Consider the following 20,250-nt stretch of genomic DNA (forward strand, 5'->3'; position numbering starts at 1 on the left):
GACAGGTCTATCTACATTTAGCCAAATCTGAACTGGGGCCTTTTTTTTTAAGAAAATGAAACCTAAATAAAAGTGAGAGTGAAGGGAACTGATTCAGTAAAAAAAAATAAAAATAAAAATAAATAAATAAATAAATAAATAAATAAATAAATAAATAAATAAATAAAAGATATTTCCAAAAAAAAGAGGACAGGACAACAACCTCAAAACTTCTTAAGGTGGGTTAGGCTGGCCTCTGGAGACAGCCAGAGAAGGATCTTGTCCATCCCACCTCAGAGGAACAAATGAGCTCACAACACAAAAACTGAACTCCCTCATTTTTAAAATACAACCTCTTAAAAAAAATTTGTATTTAAATTATTAATTTGTAGATGTTGGGAAAGAGAGCAAAATATTTCCCTGCTATTGATGCAACTTTACACTTGTAAAGCCTATCTGCAAAAACTATAAAAGACACAGTTTACCTCAGTAAGCTTCACTGAGTTTTGGGTATCTTAACAAAATTCAGTAAACACCTGTCACCAGACTCTACTTAAATTACTTTATGATTTTAATGTCATTTAAGAAATAATTCATATACACATGGGTTTCTCTGAAATCCTTTGAGCATATGAGTTCTGCCCCAGTACATCTTCTGGAAAAGCATTGCACTCTTTTAGACAAGAACATCTTACCAAGCTCACACTGGTCGCCACTGAATCCTGGCACACAGGTACATACGTAGGAAGTTTCAGTAGGATAACAGGTGCCTCCATTAAGGCACGGGTTCGTTTTACAACGATCGGGTCCTACCATGTGCAGGAAAGTAAGAAAGGCAATTAGGCTCATATCCAGGTTTCAATGTTTTTTAGCATAAATTGCCACTTATTGCTACCAAAATACAAGCTTTACCATAGCAATTTAGATACTACGCATAAAAATTAACATTAACTTTACTCTCTGGAGTGTTTCTTGGCATTATAACTAATTGTTACAAAATGCATCTATTCATTTCTGGGATTCAGTCATCATTATTTTTAAACAATATTTTGTACAGTATCTGGCAACTAATATATTCTACTGCAGATTTAGTTGGCATGATAATGGCAATTGATTTTAGTCAAAAATGATTACACATATGTGCACAGTGAATGGAAAATGTATTCTTTTAAACGAGGTTAGTTCATGTGAAATGGCTGGATACACAAAACATGCATTCTGTTTAGCAGTTTGGCTTGTTATCATCATTTGAATTATTATTGCCTTTTACCACTTAATGCTCAGAAACTGTTTTTCTTCGAAAGTGTGCACTGAAGTCTCTTCTGCTACATTAATATGCTTTTTCCAAAAACACGTTCCAAATGTACTCCTTTAAACTATACTTGAAGAAAAGCAACACACAAATTAAACTCTACTGTATAAAAACAAACCCAAAGACAAAGATCTCACCTAAAATGAAACCCCCAATTTTTTTGAAACCCCCAATCTTTATTACAGTTTTCTTATTAAAACACAAATAAAATCGACACTCCCAGAAGATAAATGTAAAGGCCAGAGACACAAATTTCTGAGGAGAAACACTTTAAAATATGTTTCCCAGACGCAGATACTTTTACAATATTTCAAGCACATATATTAAGTCTGTAATACTGCTTAGATAACTATATTTACGTGAGTCACTTATATTTATTGTTTGAGTACTTTTTCAGAATTGCCTATGCTTTTAAATGTTTAAAAGTCCAGATGAGAGTTGTGGAAGGTGTTACAAAATAACTGAAATAAATAGGCTACATATGGAACAAAAACCATATTTCCGAGAATCTTCAGTCCCAAAACCCTGAAATAATTACACATGAAAAAAGATATCTACTTTTGAAACACGAACTTAAGGAATATTCGAATAAGCAGGCACTGCTCTAGAAGGTAACTGAGCCTTTCTACACAAGACAGTCAAACTCAAACTTTATGAGTGTTAAGTAAATTCTGGACTAGGAGAAAGACTTGATAGAAAGTTCACATGTGCGGGTTCAACATTATAATCAGGTTAATTCAGATGCCTACACCTACTCTTCAGAAAGGACCCCAATTTTTTGAAGACTCTTTCTCCTATAGTTCTAAAAATATGTAAAATCTCCCTAGCCATTTTAGCCTTCTGCCTTTGAACGTACACTGCTTATATGTCAAGGATGCCGTCAACAACACATCTACAGGCTGCCCTCAGTGCAAAACCAAAATGACACTTATGTGACAGTGCTTGATAAAACTGTGATGTGCCACACAAATGTGAAGTGCTATTATAATTCCCACCACAGACTCCGAGACACCATGCTGAGAGTATGGGACAAGGACTTGGCAAGAAAGTGGATCTTTCTGTGAACCTAAAATAGTTTAGATTAGGAGAAAAGTTTTGTTTTGACGAATTTTGTTCTTCCCTAAACAGTTTGTATTACTCTCTGAAAGCTGAACCTGCGACAGAGAAACCAGGCAATCCAGAGTGAGCTGCTGTTTACCGAATTCGCCTAAAGTCACAATTTGCTTTGCAATGAAGACGCAAGCTCTCATTCTGGAGAAATAAATTGTGGTCTGGATTACTGGTACACATTTCTCATCCACCTGTCAAACCTAACTCTCTATGACTTACTAGTGATTTCTGTATTGTATTTTCACCAACCTGAAGTATTTTCAACTAAATTATAAAAAAATAAATATTGGCCAGATTACTAGGCTATCATTTACAGATTAAATATAGAGTGACAACAACAACAAAATCCATCAACCACCTCTGATTAATTTTATTCATAAAATACTTCAAGTCATTTATAAAAGTTGCACTTTATGATTGATTATTTTACTTTATCTGAAGCACAACAAACAGAAGCATTAATGGCACAAAAGATAATGTTGAAACGATCGGGAGAATAATTCTAGGTATAGCCATGCTGTAAAACATATTCATTAATATAAAACATATTTTCAACAACACAGCCCTTGAAGTACGGATTTTTTTTTTTCTCTTTTTCTAAGTAGTGGCTAGGTGGTAATGGCTATTTGTGGATTTCCCTGACATTGCTATTTAATTAACATTACTAGAAAACACCATTAAAATAGACTTCTCCACATTATTGAGACAGATTAAAAGGAAAATAAGTCCTACAAAGTAAATATTCCAAGATTTCTGGTTTACAAATCATTAAATATCAATTATTCATTTTAATACTATATTAATTGGAAACCAGTAAAGAGCAATGAAAAGACCATGGCTTTGAAGGGGAGCTGATCTGGGTTCAAATCCCACCAATGCTATGGTGTGTGTGGCTATGCAAGCCTGGGCATATTACAGAACTTCTCTAAAAATCCACATCCCACCCTTTTAAGTAGGGATAATAATATGGGGATGATGATATTAAAAAACAGCAATTTTATGAAGATCGTATAAGAGAGTCTGTACGAACAAGTATCAAATTCGTGCTTTCTGTCCATTCAGTAAAAAAAAAAGAAAAAAGAAAAGAAAACGGAAATCCTCTTTTGACAGGCAGGGCGCAAATACATACCCACTCTGGCTAAGCACTGTGTTAGAAGCATTACGCAGACTATCTGGAACAAGGAAATTACATAAAAGTATGAACTGATAACTGGTATTGTACAAACTATATGAATGTTTATTTGAATTATTTACTGTTCAAAAAGTTTTAAAGGCCTAACAGATTTTGATATTGCTGTAATAGCACCCATCATTGGGAGCTTTTTAAAAATTGGAGTGTTTTTTTTTTCCTGTTTTTAAAACAAGATGTATAATAAGGGGCATATGGCAAAGCAATATTTTACTAATGAGTAAAACCAAATTGAAAAAAATAAACAAACAAATAAATAAATAAATAAAACCAAATTGAATTTTTACACTATTAACAATTTCACTTTTCCTATGCTGCAATTGTACATTGTTTCTAAAACCCAGAAAAATACAAAGAATATCTATGAAGCCCAGAAATAATCTACACTTACTTTCTCTGCATCCAATTATGGACTCAATAATGTGGCCTGTGCTGTGGTCACGTGCATAATATAGAAATCTCCACTGACTTAATATCACAATAAAAACCATATGCATATATGTGTTAGGACCAAGGGACTGTTTCCAAGTTTGGAAACAGATTTATCAATGTTGTGACCTTACCTGGTAAATAGACTGCTGTGCCTTCCACTGACTCTTCATTAATGCCAATCAGGAAACCGGTTTCATTAGAAGTTTCCAGAAGGGAAAACGATGGTGTTGCGAGCTCAGTATGTAACTCTGCAATGCTTACTGTGGCCTGATTATTGGGATCAAGAATTCTTGCTGATACTTGCTGGTCAGATGCTGCTACTGTGTAATCCTCCCCTCCGATCAAGGCTGCTTGTGTTTCAGGGTTTATTTCCAGAGAGGAAGGAACGGTGGGCCTCTCAGAAGTCTGTGGGCTGGGCTGAGGCATGACATCTGCCTCAACTCCATAAACTGCAGAAGCAGAAGTAGAATGTGGCCACAATGTAGCACCTTCTAACTTAATTTCACCTGCAGTTGTGACCACAGTTCCAGCCTGGGGTGTTCTAACATGGTTCTTCATTGTCTCTCCAGACAGTTGAATATTGGTTTGGGTTTGAGAACCCTGGAGAATCTCAGTTCCTTCTTCAGCAGTCGGCTTTGTGGGAGAAGCTTCTGTTGGTTCTAATAACTTAGGATTACTTTCATCTTCTGAAGGCTCTAATCCAGTGTCAGGAGATAAGGATGGAGGCTCGGTTATGTGAAAGGGCTCTTTGCTTGATGATGTGAAAGTCACTTCAGTGTCTGCAAGTTTTCCTGGAGACCTGTGAGCTATGCCAGCAACTGTACCAGGCACAGCACCGGCCTGGGGGCCCTCTGCCTGTTCAGAGGCTCCGCCGCCTACGTAGCCGGTGAGCGGAGATGATGGTGTTTGGAAGGACAACTTGGCAAAAGCTGAAGCTGCCGATGTTGTATCAGTGTCATCCGAGGGATTGGATCCTTCTATCACGTTAGGTGCCTCTGTCAAACTCTGAGCCATATGGTGGATAGTACCAATACTTACGTAGGGTGTAGGATCGATCAGTGCCTCCTCAGCTCCTGATGAGAATTCTGGCTGGAAAGAAGGAGCTACGTATTTCTTTTCTTCATACTCATCCCGTGGCTCCAAGTGGCCCAATGTTGATATAACTTCACTTTGGTCTGCAATAGCTTGACCGTCAGACAAAGTACTTGATTCGAAGGTGTCATCCAGGGCTTTTGCTTCGCTTTTTGGTTCCTCGGTCTCTGGAGTAACTGTGGCAGATGGACTAGGGATGGGCAGGGAGGTCGCTGTGGGAAGCAACATATCTAATTCTGTTTCTGTGCTGGGAACAGGGATCCTGGTTGTGAAGATAAAGCCCATATGGTCTAAGCGGCTTCTGTCTTCCGAAGGCATCGATTCACTATGCGTTGTCTGAGTGTCATTAGCCAGAAGGGTGTCACCAGAGCCCTCGAAGTTTTCTTCAGTTAAAGAAAGGTTAACAGCTGCCTCATACTTCTCTTGAACTTGGGCGCTTTCTTCACTGCTGCCATGGGGTCCGGCTAGTACCTCTGGATCTATGTCCGTCTGCATCCCAAGGATGTCTACATATATAGGTTTAGTGTGATCGATATCTATGATAGTATTTTTATCTGATGTCAACTCAGGGAGATGTTCAAGGATGGTGCTCTCTGTAATTGTCAGTATTAAATCCTTGTCCTCTTTGTCCAGATCTATAATAATGTTTTCAGTGGTTTTTCTTCTGTTAGGCTTGACAGTGGAATCCTCAAACCCTCTGACATGGTCTTGGAAGCTATCTGCAGCACCTTCTGTGGACCTCTCATATGACCTTGTGCTTGACAGTGTGCTAGTTGGAGCAGGGGAGCTTTCATTCTGCTCTACATGAAGAGGCAGCAACACTGAAACTGTTGGGAATCCATCAACAGTAACAGCTTTAGCACTTGGAACCTCGGGATGTTTTTCCAGGGATCTATCAGAAACAAATGTGGTGCTTCCTTGCCTGCTTGCCTGAGTAGTTCCAGAAGTGTGGACTAAATCAACCATATCCAGTTCCCCAGATCCCTCTCCAGAATGTTCATAAAGCAAGTCAGACGGTTTAGGTGCTGATGTAACAAATCCTTTGGCCATTTCAAGACCGTAAGTTCTAGCCAGAAAGTCGGAGGGAGGGGTTGCTGTTTCTTTTGTTTCTGCCGTTGGAGAATTCTCGTTAGAGACTGGTTCGGTCATCGGTTGTGGTCTACTAGTCTGGATTTCTTCTGCCCAACCGTGAGTCTCATGTTGAGGATGTTCAGCATCTGTGGAGAAAGTGAGAGGTGCCGTAGAAGGTCCTGCAGTTGTGGTGTCACTTACAATTTCTAGTAAGGTTGTGCTGGATGCTGTCTCGCTATCTTCAGAGAGGCTGTCTGTTTTGGAGATGGGTGGTCCAACTTCGTGTGCTACATTTTCCATTCCCTCATAGTCTTCGGTTGTATTGCTTATGTGGCTGGTTTCTGAACTCTCCATTTGAGAAACCTGGGGATATAATGTGCTAATGATTTGTTCCATTTCAGTAAAATTCACTGGCACTGTAGTGGCCAAAACTTCTTCTCCTGATCCCAGTCCAGAGAATAAAAGATCAGTGTCTGCCTCTTTAATTATTGGCGTCACAACTTTGGGAAAAGGTTTTATAGTTTCCTCCTTTTCGACTGGAGAATCTGTGACTACACTTTCAGCTGATACAGATTCAGTCACTGAGGTAGTAGCTAAGAAAAGATGGGATTTTTCAGTAACTTCGGGGAGAGCAGTATAGGGTCCCAAGCCTGTTGCATCTGGATCTGGACTAGACACATCAGTGAAGGAAATGCCTTCCTTCTCCATTTCCTCACCAATACTGTCAGTTCTCTTCATTGTTAACGCAGAATAATCTGTGGTTCGGAGTCCAGTTTCAGTAAAGGTTTGTGAATCAAAATTTATTTGTCCTGGTGCAACAGAGCTTTGAGGGGATTCAAAAGAGTTTGGTTCTTCAATCTCTTCCTCTGATGCTGTCTCACTTTCAGTTCCCTGCTGTACAGGGTTGATTTCTTGCAGGGACCATAATTTGGCTGGCTCCATAGTCTGAGGAAAGGTCACTGAAACCGTGCCATCTACTCTCACTTCCCCTTCGGTTGTGGCTGCTTCAGTACCTTCAGCTTCTGCGGTTGGTAAAACGGTGGACCTTTTATTGGCATCATTAATAGCACCTTCTTCTCCCAATCCTTGGTCAATAAATGGGGAATCTGTACCAGAAGCATTTCCCATGGTACTGGGAAACACTTGGTCCACAGAAGTGCTTGCTGAGACCAACTCCTCACCTGAGCCCTCAGCCGAGGCTGTCAACTCTTCCCAAGGGAAGGCGGAAGTGCTGACGGAGGTGCTACTAGGTCCTTCCGGGTCAGCTCTGTGGTTGCTGTGATCTGAAGCAGGTACTACAGATGATGAAATCTGGGTATCTTTAGATGCTGCATCCCCAGAGCCTTCCATCATTACTGTTTCTTCTTCTGTAGGATAAGTTACCGTTGAGTACTCTCTAAAGTCACCACTGAAATCTTCTTCCAAGGGAAAATCTGTAGAAAAGCCCTTTATTTCTGGCCCGTGATTTTGTTCTCCCGAGACTTCTGAAATCAAGTTTTCTTTTAATGTTTGGCTTGTAATGTCAGCAACCTCTCTGTCTATTACAGTACTCAAAACTAATCCTGTCGGCTCAAAAGGGAATATAGTTTCCACATGGGGAGACAAAGTGCCAGCTGCTTCCTTTTCGGTTGGAATTCCAGACTCTAAATTTAATGAAAATGAAGCAACAGTGGCTGTTTCTGGGTCAGCAGCAGCTTCTCCAGAGCCTGGCTCCAGAGAGAAAGAGATAGGCCTACCTGGAAGAGTGGACAGCCCTTCCTGAAACCCAGGTTGACTGCTACTGCTGGGCTTAGCAGTCTGTGCCCCTAGATGGTCTAAAACACTTGTTTCCGTGGAGACAAGAGCAGAACTTGTCATTGCCTTTTCAGGCTGTGTGGGTTTTGTGGAGGACATAAGACTGTTCCTGGTAGCAGAGGCTGAATGGCTAGTTGTCACTTCACTCGAGCTTTCTAAATCAGAGGGTAAAATCAATTGATCTGATCTCTGTGTGGATACATGTACCTGCACTGTAGAAGCTGTGCCTGTGGTGCCCTCTTCCTCCTCCTCTTTCCTTCTCTTTCCCTCAAGAGGTGGCCTGAAGACCCACTCAGGTGTGTCTGTTTCCCCTACAAATTTCGTAGGTGCTACTTCTGTGGAAGGTTGTTGAGAACTGGAATGAAAGGTGGTTGCAGGAATATCAGAAAGACTCTCTGTGATCATGGTCTTGCTAGTGGCTAAAGAAACCAGCGTATCTGTAATATTTCTCTGTGATAAATCAGTTGCCACAGTGAACATTGTATTTGTATCTTCTTCTGTTTCCCCAGAGCCTTCCGGGAATGGAATTGAAGGACTCCCCGAGAGCTCTACATTTTCTTGAGGGGCTATTTCTACCCAGCTTTCTACAGTGGACAATGGACCATGAGGGAGGACATTTCGTGTGAAGGTGACTGATACCTCCTCTGAAACATCTGCCGACACAGAACTTGGGACTACATTTGGAGCAGGCGTGACCGAAGTACTTTTTTCTGCCTCTTCACCAAATGTCACCTCAGTAGCCTTTGAAGAGATCATTTTTTGAGACTCCTGATCAGTAGCAGCATCTCCTGAGGACTCTTCAGAAAACAGAGGTACATGTTCTATAGGTTCATGGACCAGATTATCAAGCTCAAGGCCTCTCTCTGGGGCTGACTCTGGCCCATCTGTGGCTTCTCCTTCATGGAATGGGACTGTGGGGAAAACATCAGGCTCACCACCTGAAAAGTGTTCTGGCGTTTCAGGGTAAGTCTCAGGCCTCCAGGTCAGTTCAAGCGACTCAGTTGTTTCTTTTGATTCATTAGGCTGCACGGCAGTAGACAATCCATTCTCGGCTACCACAAATGGATGCGTTTCACTTTCACTGCTGTGTGAAAAATTTTGAGAAGGTGCCACACTCTCAAACTGGCCACGCCTTGCCTCTGCTGCTTCTGGGTCCTTGGGCACGGTGGTGACTAGCTGTTTCCCATTAATGTACTGCACTGATGGGGTGGTCGTTACGTCGGTGGCGTTGGTACACTCTTCGTCTTCCTCTTCATCCTCTTCACTGTGGTACAGTGTTATTTCAATTAACTCAGGTAAACTTAGAACGTGCTCTGGATCTGTTTCTTCACTACAAGGTTCATCTTCTTTAGACTCTGAATCTATTGGATGACCAATTACACTCAAATCACTCATTCGACCTGAAAGAAACAAAGAGTTTTCACAATACTTGAATAGAAGATTTGGCAGTGTTGAACAGAAGAAATCGATAGCAAGCCTGGCTGATCACACTCACGCACACAGAGGATTCAAATCTTTTCACATAAAGTACAATCACCCTTCAACACATGGTTCTCAGTCTCCAAGTCTGCGGATTCACATGAACAATAGGAGAAGTAAATCCAATACAAGGTCATAGAAACACGTTATGGAAACTCCTCAACATGTTTAACAAAGCTACAGCCTTCAAATGAAACAAGGAGTCACATATGCACATTATAATCGTGAAATGTGGGAATTTGAATGTGTGTGAAGTGAAAAAAAGAAAAAGAAAAATTAAGACCAGATCATACAGAAAAGCTGAGTGACTGTCGGTTTAGGTAAGGGGAGGCTGAGACGCCCTCTAGTCAACAAGGAAACGAGAAGAGATTTCTTCTCTTGCCATAATCTATCTTGAGAAGTTCAAGAGAGGCTTCTTTATGGTCCTTCCACAGGGCAACAGCAGCCCCTCCCCAGTGTAACAGTGAGACAAGATCTAGAGGCTAGGCTGCAGCCACAGGCCGGACGCGAGGGCAGGAAGGCCTGGGGGGGGGTGGGGGAGCACCGCGCAGGGACAGCTCACTGCCATCACCAGGAAGGAAGAGCCCACCACACTTTACACCATTGTCCTTCGTGAGGAATGATCTGGAACGGGTCAGTTATAGTTCTTTTTATTAACATGTTCTCCATCGGAAGTTGAGGAGTCACATCTAAATATCTGAACTAGCAAACTTTAAATCACACACACCCTCTGAGCACTCCCTAGATTGTAAATTGCTAAAGGTACAAACTACTAAGCTCAAGGGACTCCTCTGTTTCCAGAAATAGGCCAGCAAAACTCCCTGTTTGGGCACCAGGAAGGAAGAAATTCGGGGCCCCGACTTTCATCAGAGTGGAAGTCAAGTGTCCCAGGAGAGGGCTTTGCCACTATGGTGCAGGTGTTCTAGTCCCAGTGTTGCGACCCTGTGAGAAGGTGCCCATGGGCCCAAAGACCCATGAAGAAGACAGAGAGCAGCACAGAGGACATACGGCATCCCCCTCTCCCACCCCAGGAATACCTCTGTAGAATTAATACCACTGTAGAATTAATAATTTTCAGCCCAGCCCCATTCATGCCACATGTGCTCAGGCTAAACCCAAGAAGCTTACAGAAGGAATAATTATGACGGAGCCATCCCTTCCCCCCATCAGTAGGGAGCCTGTTCCTGTAGCAAGAAGCCACTCCCTTCCATGTATGAAAGGATCCACATCCAGCATTTGCCGATAAGTCAGAAGAGAAAAAACTCTATTGAGAAGGAACCAGTCTTGTAGTCGTTATGCATCAACATACATTCAGAAGTATATGAACCATCGATAAGAAGTCAAAGAAGCCCCTCTATGTTTCTAACTATGGTTTGCTAGAAAATCAAAGACCACAAGACCTTTATGTAACTGGAAGACACATACTATATTTACCTTTATCCCTTGCACCCTAATAAAAGCAAAAAAGAAAACTCTTCTGTATATCCCATCACATCTTCACCGCATAATCTCCATACTATTACTTGCGTAGGGCTGAGTTATTCTTACCCTGATCATATGTCCAAAACCAAGTCTCCCTCCCATTCCACCTCATACATTCAGCCTTTCAGCTATGTAAACAAAGGCTTATACGTATTCAAATGAATAAAAAATACCACCATAAGGGAAGTGAGATCAGCGCATAACTCTAGTATATTACAAAAACATAAATACAAATGATTTCTGCCACAGATGCTGCAACAACTCTTAACTGCAAACAAGAAAATGACTAAATGCCTTATGTTTTTTTCAAAAAATATAATTAAAAGCATAAGTTTGTTCACTGAAGTTGTTACTATGATCTTTCAGTGACTCGTGGCATATACGTTTTAAAAGAGGACACAAATCTTCACATAATGACACCTCTTAATATGGCTTGCAGTGAAGCCCACTTTTTTGCTATGAAAAAAATGGGAGATAATATACATGTACATACATGTATAAGAGAATGCCTTTGTACAAATAAATCTTTTGAAATATCACATCAGTAATTTTATCCAATCACCAAATTAAGTAGTCTCTCATTGCTAATACTATCTTAACATAGTTGAGGTAAGCCAGACTCAGTTTAACTATTTTGTACGACTTTAACAGCATTTAACTGGAGCTTCACAAACATGCCTCTCTTAAGTTGCTAATACTCTCGTTTTATATTCAACCCTTTGCACTAGGTTTCATGAGGTGTAAATAAAACTATAATTCACATTAAGAAGTATCACAGCGTGAACACTAAATTCACACATTTTTCATTTAAATACAGAAGAACTTTAAATAGGAAACATAGGTCTGTGTCAAGCATATAAAGGAGCCCCATCCCATTTGTACTGTTTTATAAATAATGGAGATAAAACCAATCATTCAGCCAAGCTTCTCCAAACAAACATAAGATAAATAAGGAAATAACTGCATGATATTGTTTATTTATAAACTCCTAGGCCAGGAACAGGGTAAATAACACTCTTCACCATCATAGGTTTATATAGGTTTCTAAATAAATTCCTTACTTAAAAAATAGAAAAAAAAACTGATATAAACATATCCCATGACCTTCTTAGTGAATATAAATGGAGGTCCCATCAATGTATGTTGTTGGTAGCTCTAAAAATAAGTGGAGTGTTCTGTCTCCCTTTCTAATATCAGAAAGGGAGACTCCTAACTCTGGGAAACGAACTAGGGGTGGTGGAAGGGGAGGAGGGTGGGGGGTGGGGGTGAATGGGTGACGGGCACTGAGGGGGGCACTTGACAGGATGAGCACTGGGTGTTATTCTGTATGATGGCAAATTGAACACCAATAAAAAATAAATTTATTATTAAAAAAAATAAGTGGAGTGAAGAAAAGTAGAAAGAAAGAGAACGCTAAGGTATGTCAGTGTGCCAACTGTCAGTGTGTCAAAGGAACTGACATGACATGATGTTCACTTAAATGTTTTACAAAGGAATGAATAATTTAAAATAAAATGATTTTTTTTTCCTCCAGGAAAGAAAACAAAGAACTATAATTGTAACTTTATATGCTAATTTCATTGACTATCAATTCTTACTAAATCTACTTAATTCAATTAATAAAAGACCCTGGCATTCACTTTATGGTCTTTAATTTTAGTTCCAATGAACAAAGTATTCCATTGTTTTAGTCCATTTTCCACTTGGATAAGGAACCTCAAGATTTCTTATTGCACATGGATCTACGGCGACTTCCCTTAGCATTTTAGACCATTATATCACAGTATTTTACCAAAAGATTCAACTGTGAGATGCAATATCTTCCATTTTCTACCCTAAATAATGATATCGCAATATCTCACTCACAGCAATTCAAACATAGCAGAGATGTCCTTTGCATATTCCCAACAAACATATTGGTTTTTGGACACAGAATTAAATTCACTACCACACCATGCATACCACCCCACTGTACCATCTTCCCAGAAGCCCACTGATTGTACCGAATGTACTACCTATTACGTATCAGACTATATTGCAGATACTTGCTTACCAACTCCATACAGAGACCTAGGACCTCCAAGAACATCTTCCCAGTCTGGTCCTCTCTGCCTGCCTCTTTCTCTCTTTTAAACAAATGCTCTTGCCAATAGGTTAGAAAAATGGCCTTACTAAACTCTTTTGCTCTTTATTTGAAAAGGAAAATTTTTGAGTGTACATATTGTAAATGCACCAATCATTACGTTTAATCTAGGATTCCTTCTTGCACCTGCCTCCCAAGTATCTGTTCTGACTTGCTTTTAGGATAGTAGAAAAGGTAGAAACATCTTAAGCTGTTTTGTCTTAAGCTTCTCATTATACCCTGAAGCTGGCAACCACCAAAGAACTATCAGCACATCACACTCAACAGTGACTGAGAAAAGATACATTTTAAAAAGCTCTCATTTGATATGCATTACAAAAATATTCTACCAAAGGAGAATTCTTAAACAGATACAAAATAAGAGTTGAGATTATTTTGTTTCCTTTTTCCTTATCCTCACAATTAAGTGACTAATACCCATCTTTTAAATAAGCTGTGCCAGCTTCCAAATGGTTTCATCGGATTTCTTTCCTTTTTTAAAAAAAAAAAAAAAAAGATTTTATTTATTTATTCATGAGAGAGAGAGAGAGAGGCAGAGACACAGGTAGAGGGGGAAGCAGGCTCCTCGAGGGGAGCCCTACATGGGACTTGATCCCGGGATTCCAGGATCACTCCTTAAGCTAAAGGCAGATCCTCCACCTTAAGGCAGACCCTCAACCGCTGAGCCACCCAGCCGTCTTTATCAGATTTCTTAATATCATTCGGGAGTGAGGGAAAACTTCATTGTCTAGGGCTTAAGGCCCTAGTGGTAATTTTTTTTTTCTACCAACAGATTCTCTACAGATCAATCTACACTGTAGTCTGTCAAGTGCAGCTAGTTTATTCCCATACTTTTAAAAACTCACAGGGGGTGTGAATGCTATGAAATCTATCCAGTACAGATGGGTGAGTTCTTTCCTACCACCCCATATTCCTATCATTGCTACCTTACTTCTCACCCATATTCTTATTTGCTCCTTTTTTGTTATTCAGTCTTTAAAATTACTTCTTCATCCCTTTCTTGTTACTACCCACACCTACCACACATGTTATTTGAGAGTTATAAGTACTATAATTATTGCAAACCATAAAAGTTTCTTTGTGGGGTGTGGTGGGGGCGGGGACACCTGTGCTATTGTAAAAGCCAGTATCTCATTCCAAAATTATGATCTGCTCTATTTTGTACTAACAGTACAACCTAATGGGGCAATTAACTTCCCCAGCTCTTAGATGAACAAGTCCTTATAAAAGACTCTCTATTTTAGAATTTTATTCTAGGGATAATATAACTTTATTTGGATTTCAAGAGTCAAACCACAGAACTCTACACAGTGTATGTATAATCTGTTCTATGTTTATACAAATGTATTTTAACAGCTTGACCTGAATATACTAGTACCACAGTTAATAGATTTTTTTAATGGCATTTCACACAAAGCTTAATTGCAAGCTGACCCCAAATTATTCACCAAGTATTTTTAAGTACTTCATGGCAGAGCTTTGTGCACACAGCACAAGTCTTCCAGTCATGCTGTTAGCAGACACAAAACATAGTCGCTAAGATGCACAAGCAGCTGGCTAAAGTTCACGTTCTCTTTGGGAAATTTTACGATTTAAGTTTAGGAGCTTTTAATTAAATATAACTATATACCAATTTACTCAGCAGAGAGATATTAGGATCACATTTCTTTAGTAAAATGGATTTCATTTTAATGTGCAACAAAAAATATTTTGTTTCCTAATTTTAAAAACACAATAGGAGGGATCCCTGGGTGGCGCAATGGTTTGGCGCCTGCCTTTGGCCCAGGGCGCGATCCTGGAGACCCAGGATCGAATCCCACGTCAGGCTCCCGGTGCATGGAGCCTGCTTCTCCCTCTGCCTGTGTCTCTGCCTCTCTCTCTATCTCTCTGTGACTATCATAAATATATAAAAAAATAAAAAAATAAAAAAATAAAATAAAAAATAAAAACACAATAGGCAATCATACTGAAGTGGCTGAGCAATACTTACAGGATTTAAATAGAAAGTTTGAAGTTCTCTAAGATGTTTATATCTTTTGATACATATCTATGGGTCCAATAACCAGATAGAAAAAAATGTCTCAATTTCATTCATGTTTGATATGTTCTTAATTAAAATAAAATGCTGGCACCTCAGGAAGCAAAGAAAAATCACCTAACATAAATTTTTAAAAAAGATTTTATGTATTTATTTGAAGGGGAGAGAGAGAGAGAGAGAGATAGAGTGCACAAGCAGGGGGAGGGGGAGTTGGAGAGGGTGACTCCCCCCACTGAGCAGGGAGTCCCACAGGGGGCTGGATCCTGGGACCCTGAGATCATGACCTGAGCCAAAGTCAGACCTTAATTGACTGAGCCACCCAGGTGCTCCCACCTAATATATATTTCAATCATATTGTTTCAGACCTCCTAAATTCTCAATATTCTCAAATTTTGAGACGTTAAAAATGGTGCCAACTCAGTATGTTAAGAAAAATTGACATTAGTAATGAAGATATAAACACCCTCCCCAAATCTCTCCAGATAATTCTGCATCTTTAATTACCTTAATAACTGAAAAATCAAGTGATATTTATATCAATACTCAAACTCTCCAGAGATGAGAGAGATTAATATAAAGGTTGGGAGACCAGCATTAGGTTCTGTGACCCATACCCCTCTATTCACTCTGCCAGCCGAGGTTCACTTGGTACACCTACCGAGCATGCTATCTTACACTGACAGCCTCCTCTTGCTGAGCAAGAACTCGATATTTCTCAATTCATGAATTTTACACCCAGAAAGGGTAATATATGTATATAAACAACATAAGCGTTTCTGATGGCCTCACTTTTAAGAGGCAGACATGCTATAAGGATGATAAATGGGAATCATTTCTTTTCCCCAACTTGAGATAATCCGCTAATAATGCTGTTCCTTCAAGTGGAAAGAATGTGTTTAGATACAGTCATCTGGTCTAAGTGTGCTCAAGGAGATATCACCAAGTGTGGGCTCTTCTTACTTACAGAAAAGGCGCAGGGGACTTCATAACTTAAGTTTGGGACCTTCAAGCATTTCTGCACAATAGAATAAAGAGCTATGCCAAAGAGAAGTAAGCCAGGTTTATTTAGATTTCAGAGTTCCCTAAGATACAACAAACAAACAAAAACCAACCATAGGCAGTACATTTATCATCTTTTTCACTTTACTTCTCCGTCAAAGCTTTAGATGATAGATGATAGATGATAGATAGATGGATAGAGAGATGGATAGAGAGATAGATGATAGATAGCAAACAAATATCCCAACACCAGAAAATGCTTTGGTCAGAATCAAGGGCTTAAAATTTAAGTAAAAGCTTTGAGTAAAGTAAAACAAATTACTCTCATAAATAAATATGTTTATACTTCCTTTTTAAGGCCTCTAAATTATAGCTGGTAAGAAAAACTTCACCACACACCATTTTATTTTTAATTATGTTACTCCTTTCTCCAAAAGTCAATAGCAGTTTCTGCTCACCTCCTCCACCTGACCTCTTCAACAGGGCATTTGAACGGTCCCATTAACTATCCCCATATGTATCCTCTTCCTTCAGTTCTCTGTTAGAATCCTCTGCTTCTCTGCCTGGGAGCCCGGCAACTCCCTGTCCCTGTCCCTAATTATCCTCACTCCCAGCTCGACTTCTGTTCAAGAAGAGCCCTCCCATCCTAACTTGGAATGCTTCTTAAATCCTCCTTTGAACTTCACCCATGCATTTATGAATGATCCAGCTAATGCCCTCAGTTCTCCAGGACATCTTCTCTAAAACTCCTCAGCCCAAACTGCTTGTGTCTTTGATTTGTATGCCATCAGATTTGTTTCTGATTTATAAATCCCTTAGCTGTGTTTATATTTTTGTGTCACCTCTCTTTCTAAATTCTGTGTTCCATAATTAAAGTGAGTGAAGGGATCCTTTAAACATGAACGCTCTTCATACTCTTGCCACGCAGCCCCTCTTCAAGAGTTTAGTTGGAAGAACATCTGCTTGGTTTTTTATCATCAAGAACAAAAATGTTTACATTTTACTAGAGTTTGATATTTCCTTTGAAATATGTGGGAATTTTGGGCTGAAGAAACCGTTGTCCTTTGACTGCAGTAGCAGCTTGAACTCTAAGATACAACTAGAGAACTATAGAGATAATACAAACACTAAAGACTCTTCTGGATATAAAAATCCAGATAATCGAAATGCGCAGACACAGTTTCAATTTCTTTTCTTCTTTCTTTCTTTCTTTCTTTCTTTCTTTCTTTCTTTCATCATTCACCTTCTTTCCAAATCCAGCATTCCATAGGGCTTATATCAGGGTGGTAATCACTGTTTTTCTCAATGTGAATATATAATGAACAAAGCCACTTTGGTAGTAGAGTCAAAAGAATCCTTCAGACATAAACATATGTATTTGCTTCTAGTTTCCATGTTGATATGGAGAAGGTAACACAGATACAGTAACATGAAATATTCAGCCTGAATAATTCTAGATATATTTTCTACCTCTTACCATTACTTCTGATTCACTTATAATTATTCCTGAAACTTTTAAACACATATATTTTAATGATATTTAATTCTATTTTCTTCCCTATGTACAGTTGCCAAGACTTGTGACAAAAGATACGCTTCCCAAAATATGGTGAAAGAGCACCATTTCACTCAGAGGAGACTGAATCAGACATACTCTTTTTCTCCTTAAAACTGGTAAAGTACAGCTTCACTAGTAGAGACTTAAAGCGTCCCCTTCCCCAGGAGTGTCTGTATCAGCCAGCTGTCTGCAGGGCAGAAAGCTTTTACTTTACCAGTAATATCCAATACTCACTATATATCAAAATCACGTGAGATGCATTTAAAAGTACAGATACCTAGTAATGGAAAATAAGTGAAGTGAATTTAAGAAAAGAAACTAACAGGAAGTACAAATGCCTGAGCTGCCCACATCCCCCAGCTAGAAATCCAGATACAAGTTGTCTGATGAGGGATGGGGTAGTGGGTATTTTTAGTTGGAGGCCCCCTGGTCATTCTAACAAGACAGCCAGGGTTGAGAAACTAAGATGGCAATATGTATACAATGAGCCATATTCTGATATCTTCTCAAACCTCCATGCTCAGAATGGCGTCACTATCTGTAAGCTGCTTGGTGCCTGGTTTAGTGTAGCTTTGGACTCTTCCAGAAAAGCTGGGTGGTAGCTCAGGGAGGGAATGAGTGCCCAGAGTTTCCTGTGAAGCCAAATCTAAAGATGCTTCTTATATTATTTCATATTACTTCATTTTTTTATTTTTTATTTTTTTTTTAATTTTATTTATTTATGATAGTCATACAGAGAGAAAGAGAGAGGCAGAGACACAGGCAGAGGGAGAAGCAGGCTCCATGCGCCGGGAGCCTGATGTGGGATTCGATCCCGGGTCTCCAGGATCGCGCCCTGGGCCAAAGGCAGGCGCCAAACCGCTGCGCCACCCAGGGATCCCCTACTTCATTTTTTTATAAAATATTTTTATTTACTTATTTGAGAGAATGTAAGTGAGCACAGAAAGAAAGGAAGAAGCAGACTCCCCACTGAGCATGGAGCCCAGTGCAGGACTTGATCCCAAGACCATGCCCTGAGCTGAAGGCAGATGCTTAACCGACTGAGCCACCCAGGCGCCCCTATTTCATATTACTTCATTTTTTTCTTTTTACTAAAGAACGCAAATAGCCTTTATTATGTGTTTTTGCTCACTTATTGTTTCAAGTTGGCTTCCCTGTTAAGCAATAGATTGTATTATCTCCTTTTCTCCAGCCACACAATAGCTTGATTGAATGACTTTATTTCAACATCTCCAATTATTTCCTGGAAGCGAGTGTGAAGAGATGGGAAGAGAACGTTTCATCTGCAGATAGTAAAATGGCTTCTCTACAGACCAAAGCAAGGTAAGATTGCAGCATAGCGAAAAATGATAACCATACTATATCCCATTATACTCTACAGAAACACACCTTAGGATATTTCCTTTTTCCTTTCTCAACTTAGAAAAACCAAAACCTTCAGAAACTTTCTATACGTAGCACACATTGACAAAGCCACTAAGTCGCCCTATGAGAAGCCAAGAAGACTATGGCACAGAGCCAAAAGACAAAGCCATAGAAGGCAGTCAAGGTAGTGTGTACTGATTATACACGCGTGCAAACAAATCTCGGTATAATAACATGACACAAGAGGTCAAATTTTCATAGACTCAGATGCTGAAATACCATTAAACTTTTCCTCTCATTCCACATTCTTTCTTTCCTACTTAGACTTTATTTATGGAGAAATACTTTATCCGTTATCACAATAGTTCCAGCAAGTATTTAGAAGGTTCACCATAGTTAATTTTCCTCCCAAGAATCAAATCATTCTCTTTCAGAACAACTACCACCTTCTTGCCAATAGACCGGTGTTTTCCTCCTGATTCATATTCAAAAAGTCTAAACACTGGCATATCTTTCTAAGAAACACTGTTTTCTCATACAATAAAACAGGTTCTCGGTTATTCACGTGATGCCCTAGGATGAAAGACTCTTTTATAATTTCTATCACCTCAGTTATGTTGTCAAAACTTCAAATTACTTTGATACAAATGAAAAAAAATATACAACAGCTTTTACCAAAACACATCCCTATCCCTACCCCCCAGCCAGGTTCCCATTCTTAGAATTTTGCTACCAGTGAAGCGACTGAATCACCAAATCTTCTTGTACCTGACAAACTGACCTCACTGAGGTGTAATGTTATAAATTTTGATGAAAATAGGCAATGCCTTATTAAAAACATACAACTGTCAGCTTTACCTCATTAAAATGAAACCTCAGAGAGCATTTCTTTTTCCTTTTCTTTTATCCCTACTGCTCCTCTCACGATGCACGTCTCTCCCCTTGGCTACATCCCTTCCCTCAAAAACGTTCTGAACACCGTCTGGGCCCATGAATACATTTTTTATTCATTGCACAAATGAATGATCTAAGAGCTATTAAGAAGGAAGAATGTAATCCCTGTGTAGAGAGCTGGGGGTTTCCTTGACAACAACAAAAAGACAGCAGGGAATGCCCATGCATTCCATGAATATGCAAAAAGAGACTAAGCCTAGTACCTGGAAAAATTTATAAAGAATTTGTAAAAAGATCTTTTTCTTTGGAAAAA

The 20,250-nt window shown here is 39.5% G+C and overlaps 1 protein-coding gene across 7 annotated transcripts in view; it reads right to left on the reverse strand.

Moving 5' to 3' along the window:
- Positions 1 to 20,250, reverse strand: part of VCAN (versican) — a 111,897-nt gene that overhangs the window by 34,630 nt on the left and 57,017 nt on the right. For 4 of the 7 annotated variants that reach the window (XM_072736866.1, XM_072736867.1, XM_025992936.2 and 1 more), the window contains 2 exons: positions 4,154 to 9,379; positions 675 to 788 (listed from right to left, as the gene is read on the reverse strand). In XM_072736866.1, coding sequence (XP_072592967.1) covers positions 675 to 788; positions 4,154 to 9,379 — 5,340 coding nt within the window. The remainder of the gene's footprint in view (positions 1 to 674; positions 789 to 4,153; positions 9,380 to 20,250) is intronic. The other 3 variants (XM_072736869.1, XM_072736868.1, XM_025992937.2) reach the window with 1 other exon arrangement.

Source organism: Vulpes vulpes, chromosome 14, assembly GCF_048418805.1.
Source record: "Vulpes vulpes isolate BD-2025 chromosome 14, VulVul3, whole genome shotgun sequence".
In the NCBI taxonomy this organism is placed as follows: domain Eukaryota; kingdom Metazoa; phylum Chordata; class Mammalia; order Carnivora; family Canidae; genus Vulpes; species Vulpes vulpes.